The sequence below is a fragment of the Pagrus pagrus genome, assembly GCF_965226575.1.
Source record: "Pagrus pagrus genome assembly, chromosome: 3".
Lineage (NCBI taxonomy): Eukaryota > Metazoa > Chordata > Actinopteri > Spariformes > Sparidae > Pagrus > Pagrus pagrus.
Genome location: NC_140187.1, coordinates 10323690 through 10348140, shown reverse-complemented (window position 1 = coordinate 10348140; position 24451 = coordinate 10323690). Strand labels below are relative to the sequence as shown.

Sequence of the window (24451 nt, the reverse complement as noted above, 5' to 3'; positions counted from 1 at the left end):
GCTCTGCCAAATATAAACAAAGTAAAACAGTATGACATTGTGTAGTCTTTTAAGGTCAGTTTGTTTATTCAGTTTATTCATTCATGAAAATGAAGAGAGTTTGTTTATTTAATTCACTAAATTTGTTTATTATGTTCAGTCTTCTGATTAACATTTCTACCCAAAAACTACATAGCGCAGCTTTAACACAAAGGCAGTTGTATTAATGTAGGCAATTTTTCAAAAATGTGTTAAATGAGAGTATTTATATAATATAATTTATTCCGCAGCCCATTCCTGCTCTTGATGAAAACACACAGATTCATATAAACAGAATTTATTTAATATAAAATATTTTATAAATGCTTAAAAAGAGAAATTGTACAAATATATGAACAGATAGAAGTCAAACTGGTTAAAATAACGACCCTAAAAATGCATAATATAAGGTATGACACATGTTCTACTATCTTTGCTAAGGCTAAAAAATAAGGCAATATTAAAGGCTAACAAAGAGCCGACTTGTATTTTCATGTGAAATGCTGTGAGTTTGGAAGGTGAACAGTCAACGTTAGTCCATAGTGGATACGTTTCTACTGCTTGCCTAAAATGTCTGCCACCAATTCGGTTTACAGCTTCACAAGTACAAAACTTCCTCCAAGACAATCAGGACTTTGCGCTCATATTAAATCCACATATTAAGCTTACTGCTGACCAAGCTTTACATCTAATGGACATCAGGGCTGCTGCAGGTGTCCAGGATCACTCGCCATTGTGGCCTTTCAGGTCTCTTCTTATGATGTCGTTCACTGGAAAACATTACAAACAGGGGTGAGCAACTTTAATGTTCACAACAACAAAGGAATTCAAAGGAATTCATCTTGTATTTTTCATATTTCATATGCATACGTTTTACATGTAAAGCTCCTTTGTATAATTTTTCAGACCTCTGATGCAAAAAAGAGACCATTACATTTCAAATTGGTGTTGTTTTCACCTCATTCATCCTCAGTTGGATTTGTTGGAGAGTCGGGAGATTATGCTGTGTACTTTTGTTCTTAATACTACCAGTAGGAGTCGCCAAAGTCAGATTTTTGGGGGGCACTTTATGCTTTTATTAGAGAGTCAACAGTCAAGAGATGACAGGAAATGAGGAGGGAGATATATGGGAAATGCAACAAAGGTTGCCAAAACCACCAAAGCGCCCCCAGAAATGTTCTAGTTTCATACATAAATTAGTCAAATGATGACTTGCAGGCTTTTTAGTGATGATGTGAAGTTTTGCAATTACATTAAAGTCCACTAGGTGTCTCTATTTTACCAAACACAGATGTATGTGCAATAGTTTCTGGACTGATCAAGGGCAGGTTTGTGCTTCTGACAGAAATAATAAATAGTTTATCAATATTAAGAAACAACAACTAATAGAAATGGTGTTAACACAGCAGTGTATCTTGGTTTGCAACAGATTGTTGCAAACTTTCACTATGACTCTAGTCTGAATGACATACCAGAACAAAGGACATTTTTTGACCACAGCTGTTTCTGTATGTATTTGCTAACACACTAAACTTCCTGTTCTGGTCTTCCATCACAGAGGTGTGAACAGAAAGTCTGCCCCACAGCAAACACAGTCATGTTAATGTTGCTTCTTTCTCCTCGAACACGTCAGGAATCATAAGCAAGTTGTATTAGATTTAATTTAAATGAGACTGGGCAAGCTCACAAACCTGCTGAGTGTTTGCTTACTTGAGCAAGAGAGAGAGAGAGAGAGCAAAAGAGACAGAAGAGTGGATAGAAAGGCCCGACAAAAAACCACAAGCCAGGATTTGCAAGCGTACAGTTGCACTGTGCTCATATGCATTTGCACACTGGACCACAATTAGTCATCCCCCAGGCTTCAACATGTCACTTCATAGTTAAAGTCTGTATGTTTTTCTTGGTTTTAATGATATTTCCCCATTTATTTATTTTTTGTGAAATATATTAAACAACTTGGCGGAATATTTCAGTGACCTGTTGTTTTGTCAAGGTCTTTTTAAAACCCAAAAAACTGAAGCAGGGAGAGAAAGAGATGCAATAGAAACCAAGCAGACAAACTCAGACTATGAGTTACTGACTGATGGAAAGATGATGTAAATGATACAAAGTATTACACGATCAAATATAGAGCGTAAAGACTCACTGATGAAGGCTGGGGAATGCTTGAAATCAACTAGTTGCTATGATGCCAATCTCTGCATTTAGTCAGCATTGTCGGTGACCCCTTTAGGAAATCGGTATAAAACAGTGATACTCACCATCCTCCAGGTAAGCATAGCGGAGGTTCTCTTGTTTGACTGTGACCCTCTCTGGTGCTCGTTCCTCATAGTTTCCTCTTCCAGGGCTGATCTGGTTCAGACACTGCATGCTGGGCTCCACTCGGCCTACAGGCTTAGGGGCTTGAGCTTGAGCGTGGATGTATCTCGAAGGTGGTGACTTTCCCAGTGGCAGTGCTGTCTGCACAAAACTCTGATGTCTTGACATCAAACAGGCCTCAAATGAATCACCGACCTGAGGACCCTCGCCCAGTTTGGCCAAAGAGGCCCTGGCACTGACACACTGGCTGGGAGTGGAGGCAGGGTGGGAAGCCATTGGGGAACCACCGAGGAAGGCGGCACCACAGTTGCTGTAATGTTGGTTTGCAGTGTGGTACAGCATGGAGTTGTTGATGAGAGTGCCGTCTCTGGACTGGTAATAGACTGGTTGGTCGTCCAGTTGGTCTGTGGTTAACACGTGGGCTCTGGGGTCTACAGTGGTTAGATGGTACAGTGCTGGAGAAATATTCAAGGCTTGAAGGTTGCCGTCCTGCTCCAGGTGGTGATAGAGTGACTTCATTGACAGTCCAGTCAGAGCCTGATTGTCTGAGTAGCCGTACGAATTCAACTGGTAGTCCTCCAGTGGTTCTGTTTTAATAGCTAGAATACAAAAACAAAGATTATTTGACCATAGAAGATGAGAGAGAAACAACAAGAGTTTAATACAATTTAACACCGAAAGTAGCACGCCTATGCTGCTCTTTTCAATGTGAGTACACGCACTAAAAGAAGGCAATGGCTAGTAGACAGGTTTGCCTTTCTGTTTTTTTTTTTTTTAACAATCATAGCATCACTCCGAAAAAGGGGCAACAATTAGCCTGTTCAACCGGGTGTCATGTTTCCATCACAGATAGTCCGAGCTGGAGCCAATAAAAACCCCCGACTACTGCAGAGTCATTTGACCTGGGAATGAATGCTGATTGACATGCCCGAAATAAACAAATAAATAAAAAAATTAAAAAATACATTTCTGGAGCGACTAACTAAAGACCAACAGCCATAGAGCCATGCTGCTAGCATGACTAAAAATATCACTGAGGCCTGAGATCTTAAAGCAACTGGTTAATTTCCACCAACACGTCATTATATGATTCTTTCATGTTATCACTTTTTCTCATCTATTTCTACTTCAATTAGCAGTGGCCTTTGTTTCCTAAAAACGCTTACCAGCACAAGTGTGTGTCTGCATTTTGGCTGTGGGTATAACTTTGACTGTGGGTGGATAGCATTAGTGAAAACGGTTGCGGAGTGACAGATTTTTCCCTTTTATAGCAAGTGAGAGTTGTCCCCCTACACAAATGCCTGTGTCGTGGCCTCAGTTTACTGCTTACAACTGCTGATGACTGATTGATTTCTTGTGACTGGGACTGATTTCTTGTAAACTTGAACAACATCAGTGTAAATGAGTATCAAAAAAGGCGGACCTTGTAGTAGCTTCTTTAGCAACTGTGGTAAACTGTCTTCAGCTTGAAATGTTCCTTTGATTGTACAGCAGTTAGATCTAATGTGATTAAAGTGTTGCTGTTTCCTGTATTCCTTCCTGTATGGCTGACTTAGTAGCCAACACGTTTGTCAGATTAGCAACATCATAACCTGTTTAACATTCTGTTTTAATTTCATTCACTAGCATCAATTTAGTTTCAAATGCACATTATGTGTGTTGTATCAAGTATTTTAGTGTAAGGTTTGTGTCAATAAAGCTGAGGAAGATATTATCTCACATCTGGAAACTTTTGACCTTTCGGTCTCCTTCTCAAACACCCCTCTTCCTGTACTAGACAGAGATATTAACAGATATGTACCTATCACAGGAGTGTAGATGAAGTGCTGAGGCTGACTGCGTTTCTTCTTCCCGTTGATGACATAGAAGTTGACCTTGGCTGGGTGGGAAATGGTCCGGTCTCGATAGGGAGGGACCTCAACAAACAGCATATTCTACATGGGGGGATTGTGAGACAACAGAAAAAAGTTCACACTTGGTGTTGAAACAGAGGCGTAGCTGCCCCAATTATCTTGCTTGTGTGTTTCATAGCAGCAAGTCAGCAAAGTGTGGTCGTAGGTGTTGTGTTTTGCTTTCAGTTTTGAGTGACTCTGCGTGACTTTGTAACAGTGCCAGACAATGTACAAAAAGTACATCATTGGTTATGTAATATTATGCTTCCTGCTTAATGCATTACAGTACAGATTAGTGACAGTTAACTCACAGCTTGCGTCTTGTCTCTGTCCACAGTGGCCTCCGCCTCCCAGATTTGCTGCCCATCTGAAAGCAGACGGAATAAAGTGCAGACATTAAAGCAGAGGAGGTTTGAAGTAGTAGTTTGACATTTTGGGTAAAACACTTTTTTCCTTTTTCCCCCCCTTTTTCCTTACATGAGATGATCGATACCACTCTCACTTCTGTACAAAAACGCTTCACTATTTCTAGGTTTCAGAGGTGCTTGCAAGCAGATTTTGTCGCCTTCGGCAGGATGTTTCCCCTGTTTCCAGTCTTTGTACAAAGTGAAGCTAACTGGCTGCAGCTTTGTATTTGTCGGAAGTATGAGTTGTATTGGCCTTTTTATCTAACTCTCAGGAAGGGAACATTTCTGATCAGATGAAGATGAATTTGTGAGAAATCAGACACTGTCAATCTTTTCTTAAGCGTGTGAAAACATTCATGCACAGACAGTGGAAAACAAGTTGCTCTTTTATGTCTGGTTAAGTGTCTCATTCCCACCTCACTCTTTACCTGCTGTTTCTGTTTTCTACCCACGCTTTGAAAAAAACCCAAAAAAAACAAAGCCTCTGCTCCGGGTCTGAATCTTTATCAGTCTCTCTAACCACATCCTGTTGCATAAAACCCCACGCCAAGCAACAAGGAGGCTTTACATGCAGTCAACTGTACCCATCCAGCTCTCAAACCATGTAACCCAGCAATTTTTGTGTGGGCAGAATGAGCGCCACCGAGGTGAGAAATTTCCGTGTAGAAATAAATAAAAGTTGTCACCGCCAGTAAAACAGCAAAAGTTTACACTAATGGCTTGTTTTTTTAGAGTTTGAAAGTGGGGGCAGAAGGAAGCTGTGCGTCACCGAAAGTAGATGTTACCCGGGAGATATGCAAAAAATCTGAAAATACATATACTACACAAGTAGGTGGATGAGTTCGAGCAGGATATTATGAGGCCGACTGTTGCTCAAAATATGAGTCTATTTTAATCATAGAAACCGATTGAAGTTCAAATATACACACACAACAATCACAGGCCAACATAACACAAACATCAGAAGTTTTAATAATATCTAGACGCACAACACAATGTTAAAACTGGAATCAATGAAATCTCCTTGCACAGCCACAGGTAGTCAGGTGTTGGTAGGCAGCAGGAACGTGTGTAATAAGCTTGACGAACAAATCCTCCGCACACTGACATAGAGAGACCTGAGACCTGAGGTGAACCTGATGACGCTGAACGCGAAACGCGTTGTTCCCTTTAATAAAGTACTATAGTAAAGTCTAAGTCAGTGTGCAGTGTTTGTTCGTCAAGCACAACACAATGTATTAAAGGAATAGTTCAACATTTTGGGAAATACACTTTTTTTTGCCTACTTCCCAAGAGATAGATCAGAAGATCAATGCCACTCTTATGTTTGTTAAGAGAATATTCAGCTACAGCCAGGATCTGGTTAGCTTAGCTTAGCTTAAAGACTGGAAACAGGGGGAAACAGTTAGCCTGGCTCTCTATGATACATATAACCCTCAGTAAAACCACGGTGTGTCATTTTTACTCTTTGTTTTTTGTGCTGATTTAACAATAAAGCACCACTTTCATGTCTGCACAAGAACTAGGACAGTTAGATTAGCTTAGCATAAAAACTGGAAAATGGGGAGAACAGCTAGCCTGGCCCTGTGAAGGTAGAAAACCCACCAAGCAGCACCCCTGGAATAGCCTACCTTTAACCCCCCGTAAAACCACAACATGTCATTTTTGCTCTTTGTTTTCTGCAGTGATTTAAAATACAATACCTAACTTGCTTTAGATATGCTGGCTAGCGGATTTTGCTATCTAGTCTGGCTCTGTCCAAAAGTGACAGCTTTCCTTTTGAAAGGAAATCTGACACCACTGTCATGAGCCAGCCTAGCTGAGATCACAAATTAATACGTTTTCTGTCCTATTAATGGTTTTACAGGGAGTTATGTGCCTGACTATTTCTTGTTGGGCCGTAATGACTTCCTGTGGATTATTGAAATATGACGTGGTAGTGAGCTTTAGAGGTGCTGGTAGGCAGATATTTTTACCTTTGGACAGAGTCAGGCCAGCTTCTTATGCTAAGCTAAGCTAACTGGCTTCATTTTTACTGTACAGACATGAAAGTGCTAGTCTTCTCATTTAACTCTTGGCAATAAAGCAAATAAGCACATTCCCAAAATGTCAAACTATTCTTTCACGTACAATATCACATGTTGTTGCTCATCTAGAAAATGTAATCAGAGAGCAAACATCTCATGACTAGACGATTAGACAACTGATCAAAAATCTCTCTTCCTCACCTTGTGTCTTCTCTGAGAATATCACTTTGGAGTCAGGAGTGAAATTCTGTCCAGTAAGGACCATTTGCTGACCGCCAAGTACTGAGCATCGATCCAGGTCCTGCCTCTCGACCGCAGGGAGCTCCTGAGCTGTGCGCTGGGCTGAGCGGACAAGAAGACACTGATGTATTAAACACCACAAAGTACTGATAAACAAATTGCGTGCAAAAACTTTTCAGGGCAGTTGGTTAGTCAAATTTTTCATGATTAAAATCTAGACTCGCAATATTGGCTTCTATTGCAAGAGTGACAATTACCTGATTATGTTGAATGATAAAACATAGTTGTACAAGCAAAGAAGAGTCACAAACTTAGTAAACTTGTCAGCAACACAATAGTTATTTAAGTTTGCTAAAATGAATCACGATGAGCTACTTTTCATACCAGAGGCAGTACAGCTGTAACAGCGAGCTGAATCAAAGGTTTGTTTCATTGCTTGTGAATTAAAATTCAGTAAGAGGAAGATATCTACATATTCTTTAGCAGATTTTAAAAGACATTAAGTTTACACAAACGGAGACAAACAATAGTATAAATGAATGAAGATAAAACTTTAGTTCTACAATATCAGGGATGAAACTCTCCTTACAGCATTCAATAGGATCAGAGGCAACTTGAAGGGACGTGATTTGGCCTCCAGGTTGAGGAATGTGGACACGAAACACCAAACGAACACGTGTGTTTTTTCGTCCAATGTCCGTTTCACCGTTCCTCAGCTCGATGTCGGCGTTTCTCAGCTTCAGGATTCCTACACAGTCAATCCTGTGAAACGTAAGAAAAGAGGGATAAGATAAAAAGTGCTCTGAAAGAAGGGCGATATTGCTCTGTTGGGAACATTGTCAGCTTGTTTTTCTTCTAAATCTGACTGATAACTGATGTAATCTGATGTAGCCTTTTCTGTTTCGATGACTCATTTCGATCAAGAATATCTTTGTACTACTGTTTTTTTGTTTTTTTAGGGATTCATCGTACGTCAGATTTATCAAAGCTGCTGTCGACTGACTGGTTTTTCTTGGAAAAACCTTCTGGCACACAGGAAGTGACGCATTATATATGTTTCCACTGTGTTGCAACAGCAACCTGCAGGGGGTAAAAGCGACAAAAATCATGAGCCGTAACAGTTCCCATGGGTGAGGATAAAAACAGAAACTCAAACTTCTATCTATCGAAAATCCGAAGAAAACAGCGATGGAATGTAACTAAAAACATATACTCGAATACTTTACTTAAGTACAATTTTGAGGTATTGTAAGTTACTTGAATATTTCCGTTAATGCTACTTCTTCTCTACTGATTTCAACTTTTTAGAGCTCTACATTTGTCTCGCAGTTTTAGTTACTTGTTACTTTACAGATTAAGACACAATACATACAAAGATCTTATAAAAAACTATGTTTTGTCTGAGTGCTTTTAAAGGTAAAGGATCTGAAAACTTCCTCCGTCAGTGTTTAGTTTATCTCTGCATCTGTAAGTTTGGGAGATGAAGCACAAAAACACCACAGTAGCTTAAGAGGCCACAGATGACTGACTAGTGAAATATTCAAAGCATTTGTGATTCCTGTGTGAAATCTTTGGTGTGTGTAACCCACAGCCGCTCTCTGTGCTACTCACAACACTCTCATGTGGTTCTTGGGCTCCAGAGGGATCTCCAACAGTTTGGTCCCGTTGGTCATCCTCTCCATGCTGGGCGTGGTGACGGTCTTCCCGGTGATGCGGTGCACCTGGTAGAAAGCGTGCGGCTTCAGCAGCCTCTCGTCGGCTGTTCCTATGAAGACCTGCAGCCCCAGTGGAGCCGTGCCTTGGTAGCCACGGAGCTAGTAATGGCAACAAAGGCGATTAAATGCCTGCTTCACACTGAATTAAACTAACTGTAATGCCATTAATGTCCATGGCTGCAGAGAACAAATTTAACACAGCACAACAAATCTCTTCTCCCTGCGGGGGTGATTTCTCTCACACTATCTAACTTGCTTAGCAAGAACACTGCTTTGCATAGTCCGTTTGTGCAACATTGACAGAAATCCAACAGTAGCGGCTTATTAATGAACTCACCAGAGCAACAAATGAACCAGATCCATGTACCAATGCTTAAATGATGTGCCTGATTTGTAACTATGAGAGTATTTTTTTAGCACTCTGAAACAGTGCATGTCCTAGTAATTTGTCTTCGTGGGAGTAGTGACGTGATTCCCTTCTCTTCTATTCATTTGCATGACTGTTGGGCTTTACATAAACACAACATAACCCAGGAAATACCATCCTATATTTGCAATCTCTCCTGCTACTTCATTTTAGTGTTGCTTACTTTCCACTCTTTGCACACCCCACACCCTCCAGGCACAGAACAAAGAAAGTACCTGAACTTCCGGATGCCCTCCGTTAGATGTCTTCACGGCTCCGCGACTTCCCTCGGTCTCATAGTGAGCTCTGTGGTGAGATCTGGGCTGCTGCTGGATGAGAAGCTCATACTGACCGGACTGACTGGGCAACGGCCACTCTAAAGACGGAAGTGGAGCCATAGGCAGAGCACTGGAGAAAAGACAAAAAGAGAGAAGGTCAATAAGAAGTCAAACTTGTCATTTGTGCTCATTAGAAAGACATAAATTCTTTCTATGTAATGAAAAAGTACAAATAAAACACCTGAATGCTCCTTGGTGGATTGGATGAGGAGCAGGCCACACAGCTGGGAGCATATAGAAGGTTTCAGACTTGACTTCAGGTCCTGCCCTGCCCATCCTCTCCTGCTCAATGGCCCAGTCGTACCCCTCTCTGTACACACAGTCCTGCCTTTGAGCCTGCACATGTGCATCTCGCACCACTGCAGAAGGCACCACTCTGGGCTGACTGGAGGTGAGGCTGTTCAGCATCTCCTCCAGGCCCGGGGTGCATGTCTGGGCTTGGGGCTGGAACTCAGCTTGAGGCTGAAGGTAGTAGGTCCCCTGCTGCTCATGAGGCAAGGGGATGGGGCTCGGGCTGCGAGAGCGCTGCTTGACAGGAGTGCCTCCTTGACAGGGATTGGTATGGTCATAGGAGCGCTTTCCGTGCGGCGAGGCAGAGCGTGAGCGCTGGTGTGGGATTGACGAGGCAGGTTGTTGGTTCTGGGGCTGGAGTAAGGTCTCTTCTGTGATGCTGTTGCGAGGCGAAGCTCCTGGAGAGGAGTGGGTAGAAGAAGTGTGGATACCCTGGAGGCCTGGGCAGAGGTCTAATGCAGACAACCCCACGTTACAGCCCACTGAAGGGGAGACACACGGTGAAGCCACAGGAGAGTACGCCTCTGCAGGCCAGCCTGTGGAGGAGTTACTGCTGGCCGGGCTCACACAGTCCCTGTAGGCACCCAGAGCTTTGCTGCCGGGGCTCGGGTCCAGGGTGTGAGAGCTGAGAGAGTCACCTGACGTGACGGTGATCTCAATCCTGGGGCTGGGAGCAGGGATGGTCCCTGGTCTTGATGTAAGCCCCAGGGAGTCGAACACCGCCCCTGACAGGTGCTCTGCGTTGGGGCTGTGAGAAGAGAAGTCCTGACCGGAGGCTGGCTGGTCAGAGCTGGAGATGTACGACGCAGCGTGATGGTCGACCACCAGCAGGGGAGGCTGGCTGCCGTTTTGCAGGAGAGCGCCTGAGGCATCTGTTTATAAGAAAAGTCAGGATTAATTTGTGTGCACATGTCCAAAGTACTTAAAACTTAAAGTGACATGTTTCAATTTATAAAAAAAACTCTGCATGTAATAAAGTTTGTGTCTGACATGTTTTTTACACAAAAACTAAAATCTACGCCCTCTCCCTTTCTGAAAAAAACAGAATCTATAAACTGCTGGACTTATGAGCACTGGAGGCTTCAACTTCACACATTACACTTGTGATAGTTACATACTGGACCACCTGACTGGCTTCAGACTACTTGTGGTGTGTTTTTTGAAAGAGGCTGTGGTCCATCAAGACCACAACCTCACGCCACAAGTCAGTGGTGGAAAGAGTGCTGACAACAACAAACTGAAATACTCCTCAATTATAAGTGAAACAAAGTATTCTTCTCAAACACTACTCAGAGTATTAGTTACTTCTTTACAATTGATGTTTAATGCATTATCAATAACTTTCAATCAAAGGCTTTTTCTGTTTCTCCTAATCTTCATCTTTTTGTCCGTATATGAGGGTTTTCATTGGCCCGTTTGCCATCAAACAGCCTTGTTGGCTACAAAAATGCAGACGAAAGTTGCAGTTTCTTCCTGACAGCAGTTGCCCTTACTGAGGGCCTCAGGACTGACACTGACAGAGACGCTTATCTACCTACATGTTACATCACATCTGTCTCATTGCGTTACATTAACACAGCACATGTTTGGATAATTATGTCTGCACTGTGGACATTTGCACAATTGCACAAAAACAGATACATTTCACATATTTTTAAATACAAAGCAATTCTTGGCAAACTCCTTATTTAGTAATCTTCTCTTTCACACCTGAAATGTGGAAATCACAGTCTTCGTTCTCTTGGCGTTTTGCGTTTTGTTTTTTCCCAAAGTCCGAACTGAATTGGGAAAGAAAGCTTTCAGGTCTTCGGCGCCCACTTAAACTTCAGAAAATTGGACCGATGAAAAGCTTTAAAACTTTGCTGAAATCAATTGAGAATGTTTTATCTGATTTTTTGCTGTTGTACCTCCGTGTTACTGGCCAGGTCTCCCTTGTAACAGAGATCTGTGATCTCAAGGGGACTAACCTGGTTAAATAAAGGCTAAATAATTACATTTAAAGAACTAGATTTTTAATATTTTAATTTTTTAAAATATTTTTATATTTATTATTCTTGACTTTTGCAGTACTTGTTTTTTCTTTTTCTCTCCTCTTACTATTTTCTCTATTATTCACCAAAATACCACTACATATTGCTTGCGTGTAAAAACCTTCTGAACAATAATAAGAGTCTGATTCTGGCTGCATCATCTTGAGCATCCACGTGTTGAACTCAGATTTAAGTTCAAGAGAAGAAACAGAGAAAACTCCCCTCCTTCAGCAGATTTTATGTGTCACCATGCAAATACATCACTCAAACACCCAAGTGACAAGAAGAAAAGCACATTTTTGAGAAGAAGACTTCAAATTTTCAACCTTCCTTTACTTCAAGCTCCAACAAACTGCGAGTCTAGTTGATTTCCCCGCCTGACACAATGAAGTTTAGAGGGGGATTACAGTGTAACACCAGGACCTGACAGCTGAGTGCCCACAGCCACTTTACTACAGTTAAACACAAACTCAACACCATCTTCATACGTTTATAATAAAATATGCTGCTAAAAATAAAAACACAACACAATGAGTTTGTTAAGGAGATATCACGTTACAGCAGAATAACTGTTGCATACACACCTTTATGGACAGGGAAATCCTCTCCAGGTGAGTTATAGAGAAACAGGTCGGAGAAGTCCAACTCCTCCTGACTGATGTCCCCCTCACCCAGGCCCTCCGCGAGCCCCAGACCTCCAGAACTCATCTCCACCTGTCAGTATTTCAAAATGTACTTTTCGACGAGTAAATCCTTTGTATTAACTTTCAAACACGCCAACTAAATGAAGCTGTGAGAAGAAGAATTAAAAGAAACTCGACGATGTGTGTGTGATTACTTATTTTGTTTTGTTAGAAGAAGAAGAAAAGAAGGCAGCTGCTCAAATATAACCTCCAACAACGCGACGAGAGAAAAACGAGCAGCGACGGACGCTTCCTGTCACCGCTGATGATGACAAGCAGGCGTGTGTCTGTGTGCGTGTGTGTGTGTGTGTAGGTGCCTCATTTCCTCCTGTGTGAGCCAACAAGAGTCACACTTTATCTTTTATCAAATACAAACCAGAATGTAGCTGCAGCAGTCATTATCATGACATCTAAACATTGTAATCATTTCCAATAATAGTCTCTTTTTTTTAATTTTTTTTTTTTTAGCTTTGTGATTGTTTGTCTTTCTTCTTCTGTTGTGGGTGTGGCTGTTGACCTGTGTGTTGAGCTAAAAAACAAAGATTGCTGTTACTCTTCCAGGCGCAAATAAAGTTGTATTGAGTTGAATTTAATTCCCGTTGGGTCACTTTAAAGGGGCACTATGTAGTTTTGGAGAAGAAATTCAAACTCTGAATTTTGATGTTTGCAATATTAATGAGGTAATGACAAAAACTCTGAATTATTTATCTTTTTCTATAACTGAATAAACAAGCTGTTCTCAGGGGAAAATAAGCTCCCCAGAACCACTGTTTGAAGCTAGAAAGGTGGCAGGGTCCGCCACATATAAACAAAGAAAAACAGTATGAAATTGTGTTTGTGTTTATTCAGTCATGAAAACAAAGAGAGTTTGTCTATTTATTTTATTTGGGCATATTTCAAATGCTGATTGAAATATCATCCACAAAAGTACATGGTGCACCTTTAAAGCAACATTATGTAACTTTTTTTGCTGTAAAAGGGTTAGTTTGGGTCTTTTGATGTGGGATGTATGAGATACTTATCCGTAGTCAGTGTATTGCCTGCAGTATGACCGTCAGCTCTCCCTAGTAAGCGAGGAAGAAGAGCCTTGTACTGTTTTAAACCAAACCAGCAGCAAGACGTATTTTAGCCACCTCCATTATCTGGATATACCAGAACAGATTTATGCATTATGATGAGAAATACATGGCTCTATAGCTCAGTGGTTAGAGCACTGGTCTTGTAAACCAGGGGTCGTGAGTTCAATCCTCACTAGGGCCTTAGTCCGTCTTTAAGTTTGTCCTTCTATCAAAGTACATACTCTGTCCTGCTAATGGAAATAGGTTTATGTGGTCTCTGAATATGACTGAAGAGAAAAGCCTCACTAGTTCTCTGTACTCTCCAAACGTGGTGCGACACCAAAGATAAGATGAGCAGATTTTCTGACGAAGATCTTTCAATGTGTGCAACAAGATGCTGAGATGTTTTGTGCACTGGGTGGCAGTGTTGTACTTTTACCATCCACACAGAGTTCAGTGGCTGCTTCTTTAAAGGGTCAGTTCCTCCAAATAAAAAATACACTATGTGTATGTTTTTCACTTACCTCTTGTTGTTTGGCCACACAGAAAAAGTCATCAAATAGTCTTAATGTATTTTTCCATAAGCTTGCAGGTACAATTTGAAATAACATATATAGTTGCTGTCTTATTTGAGGCTGTGTCACACTGATTGAGTCTGACACAGATTGCTTTATAATCTGTCATTATAACCCTGGATCCATCCCTTTATCTGGATCTGCACCAAAACTTAATGGGGTCTATTCTGGGCTGAGACTCATCCTCCATCCAAGTTTAATCTTTCGTTATCAAGAAGAAAGATTTATGCAGTGTGATGGGCCAATTTATGGCTCTATAGCTCAGTGGTTAGAGCACTGGTCTTGTAAACCAGGGGTCGTGAGTTCAATCCTCACTAGGGCCTCAGTCTGTCTTTAAGTTTGTCTGTCATCTCAAACTACTAAACAATGTACCAAGTATACCATCAGAGATAACTGTCAATCGTGTGGTTGAACTAGCCCTTTAAATGATTACACACCCTGAAAATGTATAAACATCTCACTCCCATTCATATCTGCCCTCTTAAATCGCCAGTACACACATACTGAGCAGTTTTCTTTAACTTCTTGACTTCTTTTTGAAAAAAATCAGCCGATATTCCATCAAATCGTCTCATGTGTCACTGATGTTGTTTTACTTCTTTTCTAGAGTCTGCACAGATTTAGGTTTTGATTTAAACATCTCCAACATGTTTCATCCAAGAGGCTGCATCATTCCTCCTGACTGGTGAAGCCTCTTTAACTGGAGGCATTTTAACCTCTCCTGACTGGTTCACGTGTCGATGTCACCTGAGGTCACATGTGAGCCTTTAGGTCACATGGCAGTCATGTGAGAGTCACTGAGTCCCATGAATCAAGGTGTGAATTGGTGTGAAACTGCCAGTGAGTGGATGTCTGGACAACAAACGTGAGAAGCCTTTTATATCTGCAAGCCGCTTTAAACCAGTGTGAACACTGCTGCCCTCAAAGGAGCGTCTCCTGTCCTTAAGATCAGGAAGAGCACAGTGGTGGAGGAAATACTAATTACCAGGACCTCAATGTAAATGTAGTCTGTTACAAAAAGAAGCAAGTGAAAGCACACAAATATCACTATTTATTTACTGAGCTTAGGTATCGATCTTTTAATATGAAAATCGATCCTGGAACAGAGACGTTTGGGATCAGATGCATCGATATTTCTGGATGAATCCACACACACCACTATTGTTGTAAACAATAAGAAAAAAATTCCCTCTCTGTTTTATTTTAGTAACACTTTTCATTCCAGACATAGTAACATGACGTATGAGCTCCTAAACTCATAACTCACTTTCTTAACATAAGCAGCCCTGTTTACCTCATTGTGCAGTAACAGTAGACAATAATGGTATAATGTAACATGATTTTGAGATTGTAGAATTAGGTCAGCATACTCTTTGTAACACTGACCTCACTGGTTATTAAACAACAACAGTTGATTAGATAAGGTTCAAACAAACTGAGACGGATTCAATTGTCCAGTATACATCAATAGTCAATGAAATATATGCAGTATGATGCATATATATAAGGCTCTATAGCTCAGTGGTTAGAGCACTGGTCTTGTAAACCAGGGGTCGTGAGTTCAATTCTCACTAGGGCCTAAGATTTGCTTTAAATTAATCCTACTGTTTTCAAATGAATTCCTGCTAATGGAAAAATTGCATGGCGTCTATCATCTCTGTATATCAGTGAAGCAAAAAACACAATATCCGAACCAGCATATAATTCATCTTCAAATACAATGACACGCTGACAATATAAGTGGTAACATTGTAATCCATTACAATTTAAAGTCCTGAATTCATAGTTGAGCTTTATTCAATTCAGTTCAAACTGTTGTGGAAGCCTAGAAAATCATTGAGGTTTCCCTCATTTGCAATGATGCCGATATACACAAAAATATGCAGAGTTTAAACATTTCATAAGAACAACATTTAGTAAAAAAAACAATTGCACACTGAGGTGAAGTGTCTTGAGAAAATTCCATGTATTCGGTGCACAAAAACTAAAGGCAGATACAAAATATATATACTCTAGTGTCGACAGCAAAATTGGTATATTTTGCTGTGAACACTAAAGTATTGTCAGCAATATATACATACTGGGGATCGTGACGTTGCTGCTGTGGGGTGGTCATAGCTGAACAGCGATGTCTTCCGCCGCCTTCCAAGCCTAGTTGCCTCCATGTAACACTTAGATATCTTTGATCTTATATTTTCAGCTGAAATTAGTTGTTGGAAACTGTTTTAATCTTACATTTTCTATCTGTTCTAAATGAAGTTTGTGCACTTTGACAGTTTGTTTTGAGCGTCTATACCTCAGTGGTTAGAGCACTGGTCTTGTACACCAGGGGTTGTGAGTTCAATCTTCTCCATGGCCTGAGTTTGTATGTCTGTCATTCCTCTCCAGAGGTGGAGGGACACCAAAGATAAAACTACCAAACCAACAGTAAGACGTCACAATTAAAAGTTAATTTTGGGTTTTCAAGACCCATCAATGCACGTTACAAAAAAAGAAAAAAAGAATCGCAAGCTTCCATACTAAGTTTCCAATGGGAACTCAAATGATAAGTCAGTTAATTAACTAATCGCTAGCAATTAAATCGACCAAAAAAATTTCATCTGCAACTATTCAAGCAAATATGCCAAATATTTCTCAGTTGCAGTACGTGATGGTTGTAACTGATGGTTGTTATGTAACAGTTTAATCCAAAACACTTAACAAGTGTTAATAAAGGCATAAGAAATAACCCTTTTTTGAATTCTGCTCTTTTTCTTGTTTAATAGTAAATACTTTGAGCTCGCCAGGCCTCTAAAGTCCGTCAAATAAACCAGTCTGAAGAGAAGAACTCATAACTCATGTCCACACCTTGTGATGACGGCGTCACAAGTAGACATCTCGTCGTTTTAAACAAGGTTGTGAAACCCTGATCTGCACAGAAAATACATTATTCTAAACACATGTGACCACTTTGTTGAAAGTGTTTCATCAACAGTATTAATGAAAAACTTGTCTGATAAAGAAAAGAGAAAAATACATTCACACGTAACTACAGTAAGAAAAACTAAGCTTTTTGATACTTAATTAGCTCTTTTTCCTCAAGCTGTATAAACTTCAAATCACCCAAAGACTTTAATACCAAAACTTGGCAATCAACCAGTTTGAAAATGAACACAGGCGTCGCCTTGATACATTTATTAATGTATTTATTTCAGTGAATAAAATATGTCTCTACATAAAACAATGTACAATATCACAATATTATAATTGCACTTTATATACACAATGAAAAATAAACATATGTGTGACCTATATATATATAAGTTATTAAACAAAGAAAAGCAAAAGGTAATATTTGACATTTACATACATGAGGTGAGAACATTACATTAAGATTTTAAGGACAGCTGCCTCGGTACAACATTCAATTTGTACATAACAACTGGTATTTTGGTCAGTCATTAACAGTCATAAGTAATAGTTTTAAATACGTTTGAGGTATTCATGGCATGATTAATAATTTCTTTGTCTTTTCTATTTACAGAGCAGCAATATAGGGAGTCACTGGACCATCAGGGGCCGTCGGTAGCAGAGGTATCATCTCTTCGTCACTACGTCCAGAAGAGCTGAATATGGAGCCTGAGAGGGAGGAAGGAAGAAATTCATTAGTTAAGTCAAATTTTAGTTTGACATTTTCAGGAAGTAGAAGTTTTTAGCCTACATATTGGTTTTCGTACAGATTAAAGAAGCAAGATGTAATGTATTAATTAATGAGCTTTAGAGTTGCCGGTAGGAGGATTTTTTTTTTTTTTACCACTGGGCAGAACCAGGCTAGCTGGTCCATCTGCTACCTCTCTTTGTGCTAAGCTAAGCTAACCTAACCTCTATCTGGGTGTAGCTTTATATTCAACTGATATATGTTCTTCTTAAAGCATCATAATAAATGTCACTCCAGGACCATCATTGAATCCGACCAGTAATGTTGAGCAAAAGGCGGGAAAAACGTGTACATGGGAAAAGTTTTTTTTTCAAACACGTGTTTAACGTTGTGAAAGGGTATTTTTTTAACCCAAAACATGTCATCCGAAACCTAGCCAAAGGACTACAGCGACAGAAAATATAAAAAGAAGCAAAAAACTGTAAGTGAACAGTATAGTAATACGTTTTAAACAGGGTACAAATGCCAGAGTGCTATACTGAGCCCACTCAGCTGCTAAAGCTTGCTCCAATTGTGGTTTTCGTTGCTGTTTTGTAAATTGAAATTATTAAAGAAAATGTTGACTGCACAATGTAATGGATGTAAAACAACGAAACAATCAGCGTTAACATTGGTTCTCTAAAAACCTCGCTATCACTATACAGCGTTGTCTGCCACCAGGCATGTCATCAACTGGGAAAAGGATGTCATGAGATAACTTTTGTTGGGAATCAGAGCTATATAAATAAAATCAACTTGACTTAAAAAGGTTTTCTCCTCACCTTATCTCTTGATGAAGGCCACTGGCAGTTCTCTGCTGGGAACCAAAAGTCCTGAATGGATCACGTCGAGCGGCTCGTTATCTGTTGCCACGATCTCGTAGTCTCTGACCAACTGCAAGAAAGATTCAATTAGTCAATTAAAGCTTCAAGAGAGTCATGTGACAGAGAAATATAAAACAATCTGTCTGTAGTGATATAAATCTGGATGAACCAGCTACTAGTACACCGCTTCCATGTGACTGTACTGATCTAATCGAGTCTGTAGACTGAACTGAACTGTTTGATCTTACCCAGCACATGGCCAGCTGCAGCTGCAGCTCTGCCAACCGCCGGCCGATGCACATCCTCTTTCCGATGCCGAAGGGAACGTGGGCGAAGGGGTTGATGGAGCAGTTCTCCCGCAGCCAGCGCTCAGGTTTGAACTGCGTCCTGTCGTCAAAGTACTCCTCATTGGAGCCCAGCGCGTGGAAGTTTATCATTAAAACTGTCTGTGAATGAAGGAAAAAAACAATTAGAGCATTCAGAACTTAAAAACTTCCAAAAGTCCAATAAAGAGCTTGTTACAGTAAGTCTGATCCTTCTGTGCATTTTGCTGAATTGCACATGCTACTGTATTAGAGTTGCTCCATTTAGACTTTGTACAGTATGTGAGCGGGGTTTTTATAACATACTTCATTCAGACATCAGTTAAATGTAAATTAATACAAGACTGTAATCTGCTCTTGTCAGGTGTATGGTAAACTAAATAAGCCACTTACTCCTTTGGGAATGGCATAATCTCCCAACACAGTGTCTTTGTCCAGGGTCCTGCTGGTGAACGGGACTGATGGCGATAACCTGAAAGAAAAAGCATATGGGAATATGGCCTCAGTGAAGCTGTAGCAGAGCAATGACACACATATCTAAGCTGTTTAACGGGAGCTAAACATACTCCGATGATGTGTGATATAATCTCCAGTCGGAGGTCATGTACATTCCCTGGCTGATGTGGTTATGGTATTAGCCTTAAGTAACATATCAGACAACTTGTGACTGCACGAGAAGAAGGGAGAAAGCGGACCGTGTAAGAGTTAGGAAGAGATTTGAACGTGACCACACGGAGGATTTTTAAGCTGGGACGACTGGTTGTTGCTGGTCATGCCACCGTATCTCATGAAGCTTGTTTTCGAGCAAGTCATGTGTGTGAGTTTTGCCTCTTAATCTCCGTGGGTCAAATCGGGGAGTCTGACTTTGAAACAGAAAAATCTAATTTATCGGTGGATGTACGGCTACAACTATTTTTAGCTCTCACTGCAGTCTTGTTTATCGCCTGCTAATTATTTCTCATAGTAGCAGGCAGGAGCTCAGAGCAGCTGACCCTGTTTTACTGTACCTCATAGATTCCTTGAGGCAGGCCTTGAGGTAGGGCATGCTCTTCAGGTGCTCCCCACATGGGTCCTCGCCAGGAGCCACCACCGCTCTAATCTCCTCCAGCAGCTTCCTCTGGGCGCCAGGGTTACGTGACAGGTTGAAAATAGCCCACAGCATACTGTTGGCGGTCTGAGAAAGGTAAACACGGTACGAGAAAGAGGAAAAGAGAGGGAGAGAGAGGAGAGGAGATGTCACTTAGTGAGGCGGCTACTCTAAGTGCATTCCTCCGTGGGGTCCTGAAAGGAGCTGAGGAATGTTTGGGGTTCCTCAAAGGCTCCTCAGTTACATCGACGCCACATTCATTTTCCGCTTTGACGCACTGTAACTGCAGCACCTGTTTGTTTTAGAGGCTGAACGGGTTTTTTTCTCTCTCTCTCTCCCTACTTGAAGGAATATAGGCGAAAGGTAAAACACTTAAAAGGTTAACCCGTGTTCATAGCTGCGTACATGGTGGTGTGCCGCAACTGTGATGAGATAATCTTTTTATTTCTCTAAGAGCATAAGGTGTAAATAAACAAAAAGCTAGAATAAAATAGTTTGTGGAAATACACATATTTGCTTTCTTTGGAAGTTGGGTGAAAAGATGTCTACCACTATTTTACAGTATCTGTTCATTTACAAAATATGCCCAGAATATTTGTTTAAAACACTCAAAATATGAGCTAACATCATCGGCAGAGTGTAAGAAACGTACTTAACAAATTACACCTTTAAGTGTTACACTACAGCTAACAGCTAGTTAGCTTACATGTAGATCATTATAAACACTGAAAAGGTAGGAGGATTCTATTACCAGACGACAGAGCCAGGTTAACTGTTTTTATGCTAAGCTAAGCTAACTGACTGTAGCTTCATTTTGAGCTGACCCATTGAAGTGTGGTATCAATCTTCTCATCTAACTCTCGGCAATAAAGCTATAAAGGATATTTCCAGAAATTCCCAAAACTGCTCCAGCAAACTAAAAATATGTCTTTGTGGTTCAAAGTGTTGCTCACCGTCTCAACTCCTCCGATCTGTAGCTCTGTGATGGCTGCATACAGCTCCTTCTTAGACAGGTTGCTTTGGTGTAAGATGTCACCGATTAAGTCGTCAGGATCTCTGTCGGCGTTCCTCTTCAACTTCTTGTCTATGTAGACTTTGGCTGAAGAAACACAAAGCAGTTCAGATAAATATTAATGTAAATTTCTATACTGAAATGTGTTTTTCTCATGTTCATGGCTACTTTCAGCTTCCTCTTTGTCAGTGCAGTTAGTCTGGAAGTTCATGACAATAGAAAGTTTTTTGTAACACGTATATTAAATAATATGTTTTTTTTAACTGATGCACCTGCATTAATGGAGCATGTTGCTTTACAAGTGCTGATTTTCAGGCCTTTTGCCTTTTTGATCTGGCAACTATATGATGATCGATGACTCATTTAAAATGCCAAATATTTTCTGGGACTAGCGTCTCCAACTCTAATTAATCTGTTTTACAATGTTGTACAGAATGAGACAAAATAAAACACTTGCGGGCTATATTGAGCCTCATGGTGGTCCAACTTTGGCCTCGCTCTAAAGAAAAAATAAAAACTACCTCAAGCAGCATAAAACTTACTTTTTCTCGTTAAGTTTGCCATTAAATGTTGGGACGACTTGGGAAGTGCGTGTTTATGCTCCATCCAAATAAACATCACAACCATCATCATCTTCTACCACCCTCTAACGCCCCCTCCAACCTTCTGCTACTACAAATATTTGGCAGATTTCTCCCTCTTAGGTCATGCGGTTTACTACGGCTCTGGCCCCGAGTGCCAAGTACACAAAAAACACAGAGGCAACCCGGTTCAAATCCGCCCACCCTCTGTTCTCGTCTATCTATCTAACTATTGGCTGACTGGAAGTGAGCTCAAACTGGTTTGTGTCATCGCAGAGAAATGGAGACAAACTGTACCAGAACTTTGTGAAATGAAAGTAATCACATATATTTGTGTGTGTTTGTACCTGTGCTGAAAATGCGGTCCCATGCTGCCGTGTGGTCCTGCCATGTCTTGGTGTTGAGGCTCTTGTGGAGCTCCACCGGTGTGACCATCATCATGCCGAATGTGCTCATCATCTACAGAAAGAAGAAAAAGAGAAAACAGGATTAAATCTAATCATCGTCACCTCCACTGAAAATCTTGTAATGCAATCCTTCTGTTTTTTCTTGGTTTCTTTGCACCCACTGCCCTGTGAGACCTTTGTGAGCCTTCACTAATCATCTCTGATGATATTCGTTTGCCCCAGTAAATATTGTGAGAGTGTTGCATCCACGACCTGATGAACTACAGGTTCAGCCGGTCTAACAGATCTACAGTACACGCTGCTGCTGCAGCTGCAACTGCTGCTACTGTACTGTATGTGTAGAATAACAACAGGTGTACTCACTGTTTTCACCGCTGTGATGAAGTTCATGGCCTCCTCGTTGACTCTCTCTTGCAGGAGACCAAACCTCTTGTCGTAGAGGACCAGGCAGATGGCTGAATGACAGAAAAAAAAAGCAAAATAATGAGATTTAGAATTGGATCATTTTGAGAGAACTTGAAAAGAATAATTTCATTTTCAATTCAATATTTCTATCTATTTCCGTTACAGACTATGAGATTATAGATTATAGATTATAAACCTTTATTACGGAAACATCCAGTTGCACAGTTATGTTTTGTATGGCCGAAAGGATGTTGATTAAAGAGAAAATTGTTTTTTTTTCTACTTCAGCTGAATGGTCTAACAAGACAAGACATTTTAAGACTTTGCTTTTCTCAAAAATGGGACATTTTATGGACTAAACAACAGAAAGAGAAAACAATCAGCTCATTAATGAGATTTTTTTTTTTTTTTTTTACTTCTACTGAATGTCTTAGAGCTTTGGGCTGCCTGTCTAACAAAACAAGACACTTTGAGACATTGCTCTTCACAAATTTGAGACATTTTATGGACTAAACAAGAGACAGAGAAAACAATCAGCTCATTAACTGATAACACCAATAATCCTCACATGCAGCTCTCATGAACAAAACTGAAGAGAAACAGTTGAACTCACTCTCAAACGACCATTTGTTCAGCTCGAAGTACAAGTCCTCAATCTTTCCACTGACGTTAGTTTTCCCAATTCTGCTAACAAAGTCCACCAACACCTGAAGTCACAAAGAAAATCTGTCAGTCCTCATCGATTTTATCCAACACAGCGCGTGCTTTCTTGACACTTTCTGATCCTTACCTCGTTTATTTTGCGATCGAGCTTCACCACCTCTGTCGGCTTCATGAGCTTCTGCTGAAAAGCGCTCCTCACTCTCTGCCAGTCTTCCCCCTCCCTGCAAGAAGCAGCAGTTTGGGATTCAGATTTAAAAATAAATAAATAAATAAATAAATGAGACGAGTTGTGGACAGGTAACGGAGAAAAAGAAAAGAAAAGTGTGCTTACAGGATGAGGAGACCGTACGCCTCGTCCCTCAGGTCTCTGTATGCTGTCCAGGGTTTGATCTCCAGCCTCTGAGGGTAACTTCCCTCCTTCCTGTAGAGCGCCTCCAACAAGCAAGGTGCGCCAATGTTCACCGACTCAAACGAGCCCAGCTTCAAGCGGAAAATCTTGCCGAATTTCTTGTGATAATCGACCTGAAACAGAGCCGGTGATCAGATTTGAATCGAAATACATTGAGCATGCTTTATTTATTTATTTATTTATTTATTTTAGTGTGCGTTTTAAAAGCAGAAAAAGAAGATCCATTCCAAACCAAAACAAAACAAAAAAAACAGGCAAGTAGAGAGAAATTTGACTGATTTTACTGTACCAGTGCCTCATGCTGTCTCGTCAGGCCTCCCTTGCGGAGAAGTTCAACCAGACTGCCGACGAGGGGCCAGTTGGTGGGTCCCGGGATCGCGTCCAGGCTGTGCGCTCTGGAGGCAGCGTGGGGGCAGCGCGCCACCGACACAGCATCCTTCTCCTCCAGGACGCACACTGAGGATGTGGGTTTGAAGTGCTGCAGCCCCACGGACTTCTTCTTCAGCAGCTCCAGTATCTGGGGAACCTTCTGGATCTGCGCCCTCATCCTTAAAATCTGTAGTATAGAGTAATGTAATGTTTCACCGCAGCTCTTCTTTATTATCTTTGGGGGGTGGTTGGTTTTAGGGGGTTTCTCGTGTTTCTTGGAAGTGTCACACCTTCACGCCAATATATATACCCCGAGAGTGTTTATTCCTGCCGTGCACCGAACCAATCAGGGGCCGGTCCTGCATGGTGTGGCCGTCGAGCCCACCATTCATTTATGGATCCACGTTGGGAGGATCGTATGACCCCAGGAAGACCGAGGAAGTGCACCCCCTCACCCCCCCGCCTTTATAAATAAACACACAGGCCACATCGGAGGTGACGCGGTTCGCTTGAACCGTGTTTCAGAGCGAGCCGCGACTGGATGAACCGAAACTTTGGCAGAGCAAATACTACTGCCACACTTCTGCACCGTGGGCAAATATTTGACAGATTGCAGCCTGTGTGTGTGTGTGTGTGTGTGTGTGTGTGTGTGTGTGTGTGTGTGTTTGCTTTGTTTGTGTTTTGGAGTGTGTGTTC

At 41.0% G+C, this 24451-nt stretch overlaps 2 protein-coding genes across 2 annotated transcripts; both read right to left on the bottom strand.

The window, feature by feature from the left end:
• Positions 1-147: 147 nt before the first annotated feature.
• nfatc2b (nuclear factor of activated T cells 2b) lies at positions 148-12584 on the bottom strand. Its single transcript, XM_084348559.1, has 10 exons — positions 12268-12584; positions 9544-10525; positions 9261-9432; positions 8515-8717; positions 7493-7665; positions 6865-7005; positions 4541-4596; positions 4139-4271; positions 2280-2936; positions 148-788 (listed from the first exon to the last, which is right to left on the bottom strand). The coding sequence occupies exons 1-10, from the start codon at positions 12389-12391 to the stop codon at positions 742-744; spliced, it is 2688 nt and encodes an 895-aa protein (XP_084204685.1). The 5' UTR covers positions 12392-12584; the 3' UTR covers positions 148-741.
• Positions 12585-17537: 4953 nt separating this feature from the next.
• On the bottom strand, positions 17538-23933 carry cyp24a1 (cytochrome P450, family 24, subfamily A, polypeptide 1; the record flags this gene model as incomplete). The annotated part of the gene is made up of 12 exons (XM_084348005.1): positions 17538-17617; positions 18458-18569; positions 18748-18945; positions 19216-19294; positions 19830-19996; positions 20863-21008; positions 21850-21961; positions 22273-22364; positions 22928-23021; positions 23105-23198; positions 23309-23499; positions 23676-23933. 11 exons carry the CDS (start codon positions 23931-23933, stop codon positions 18459-18461), a joined length of 1542 nt encoding a protein of 513 aa, XP_084204131.1. The 3' UTR covers positions 17538-17617; position 18458.
• Positions 23934-24451: the final 518 nt, after the last annotated feature.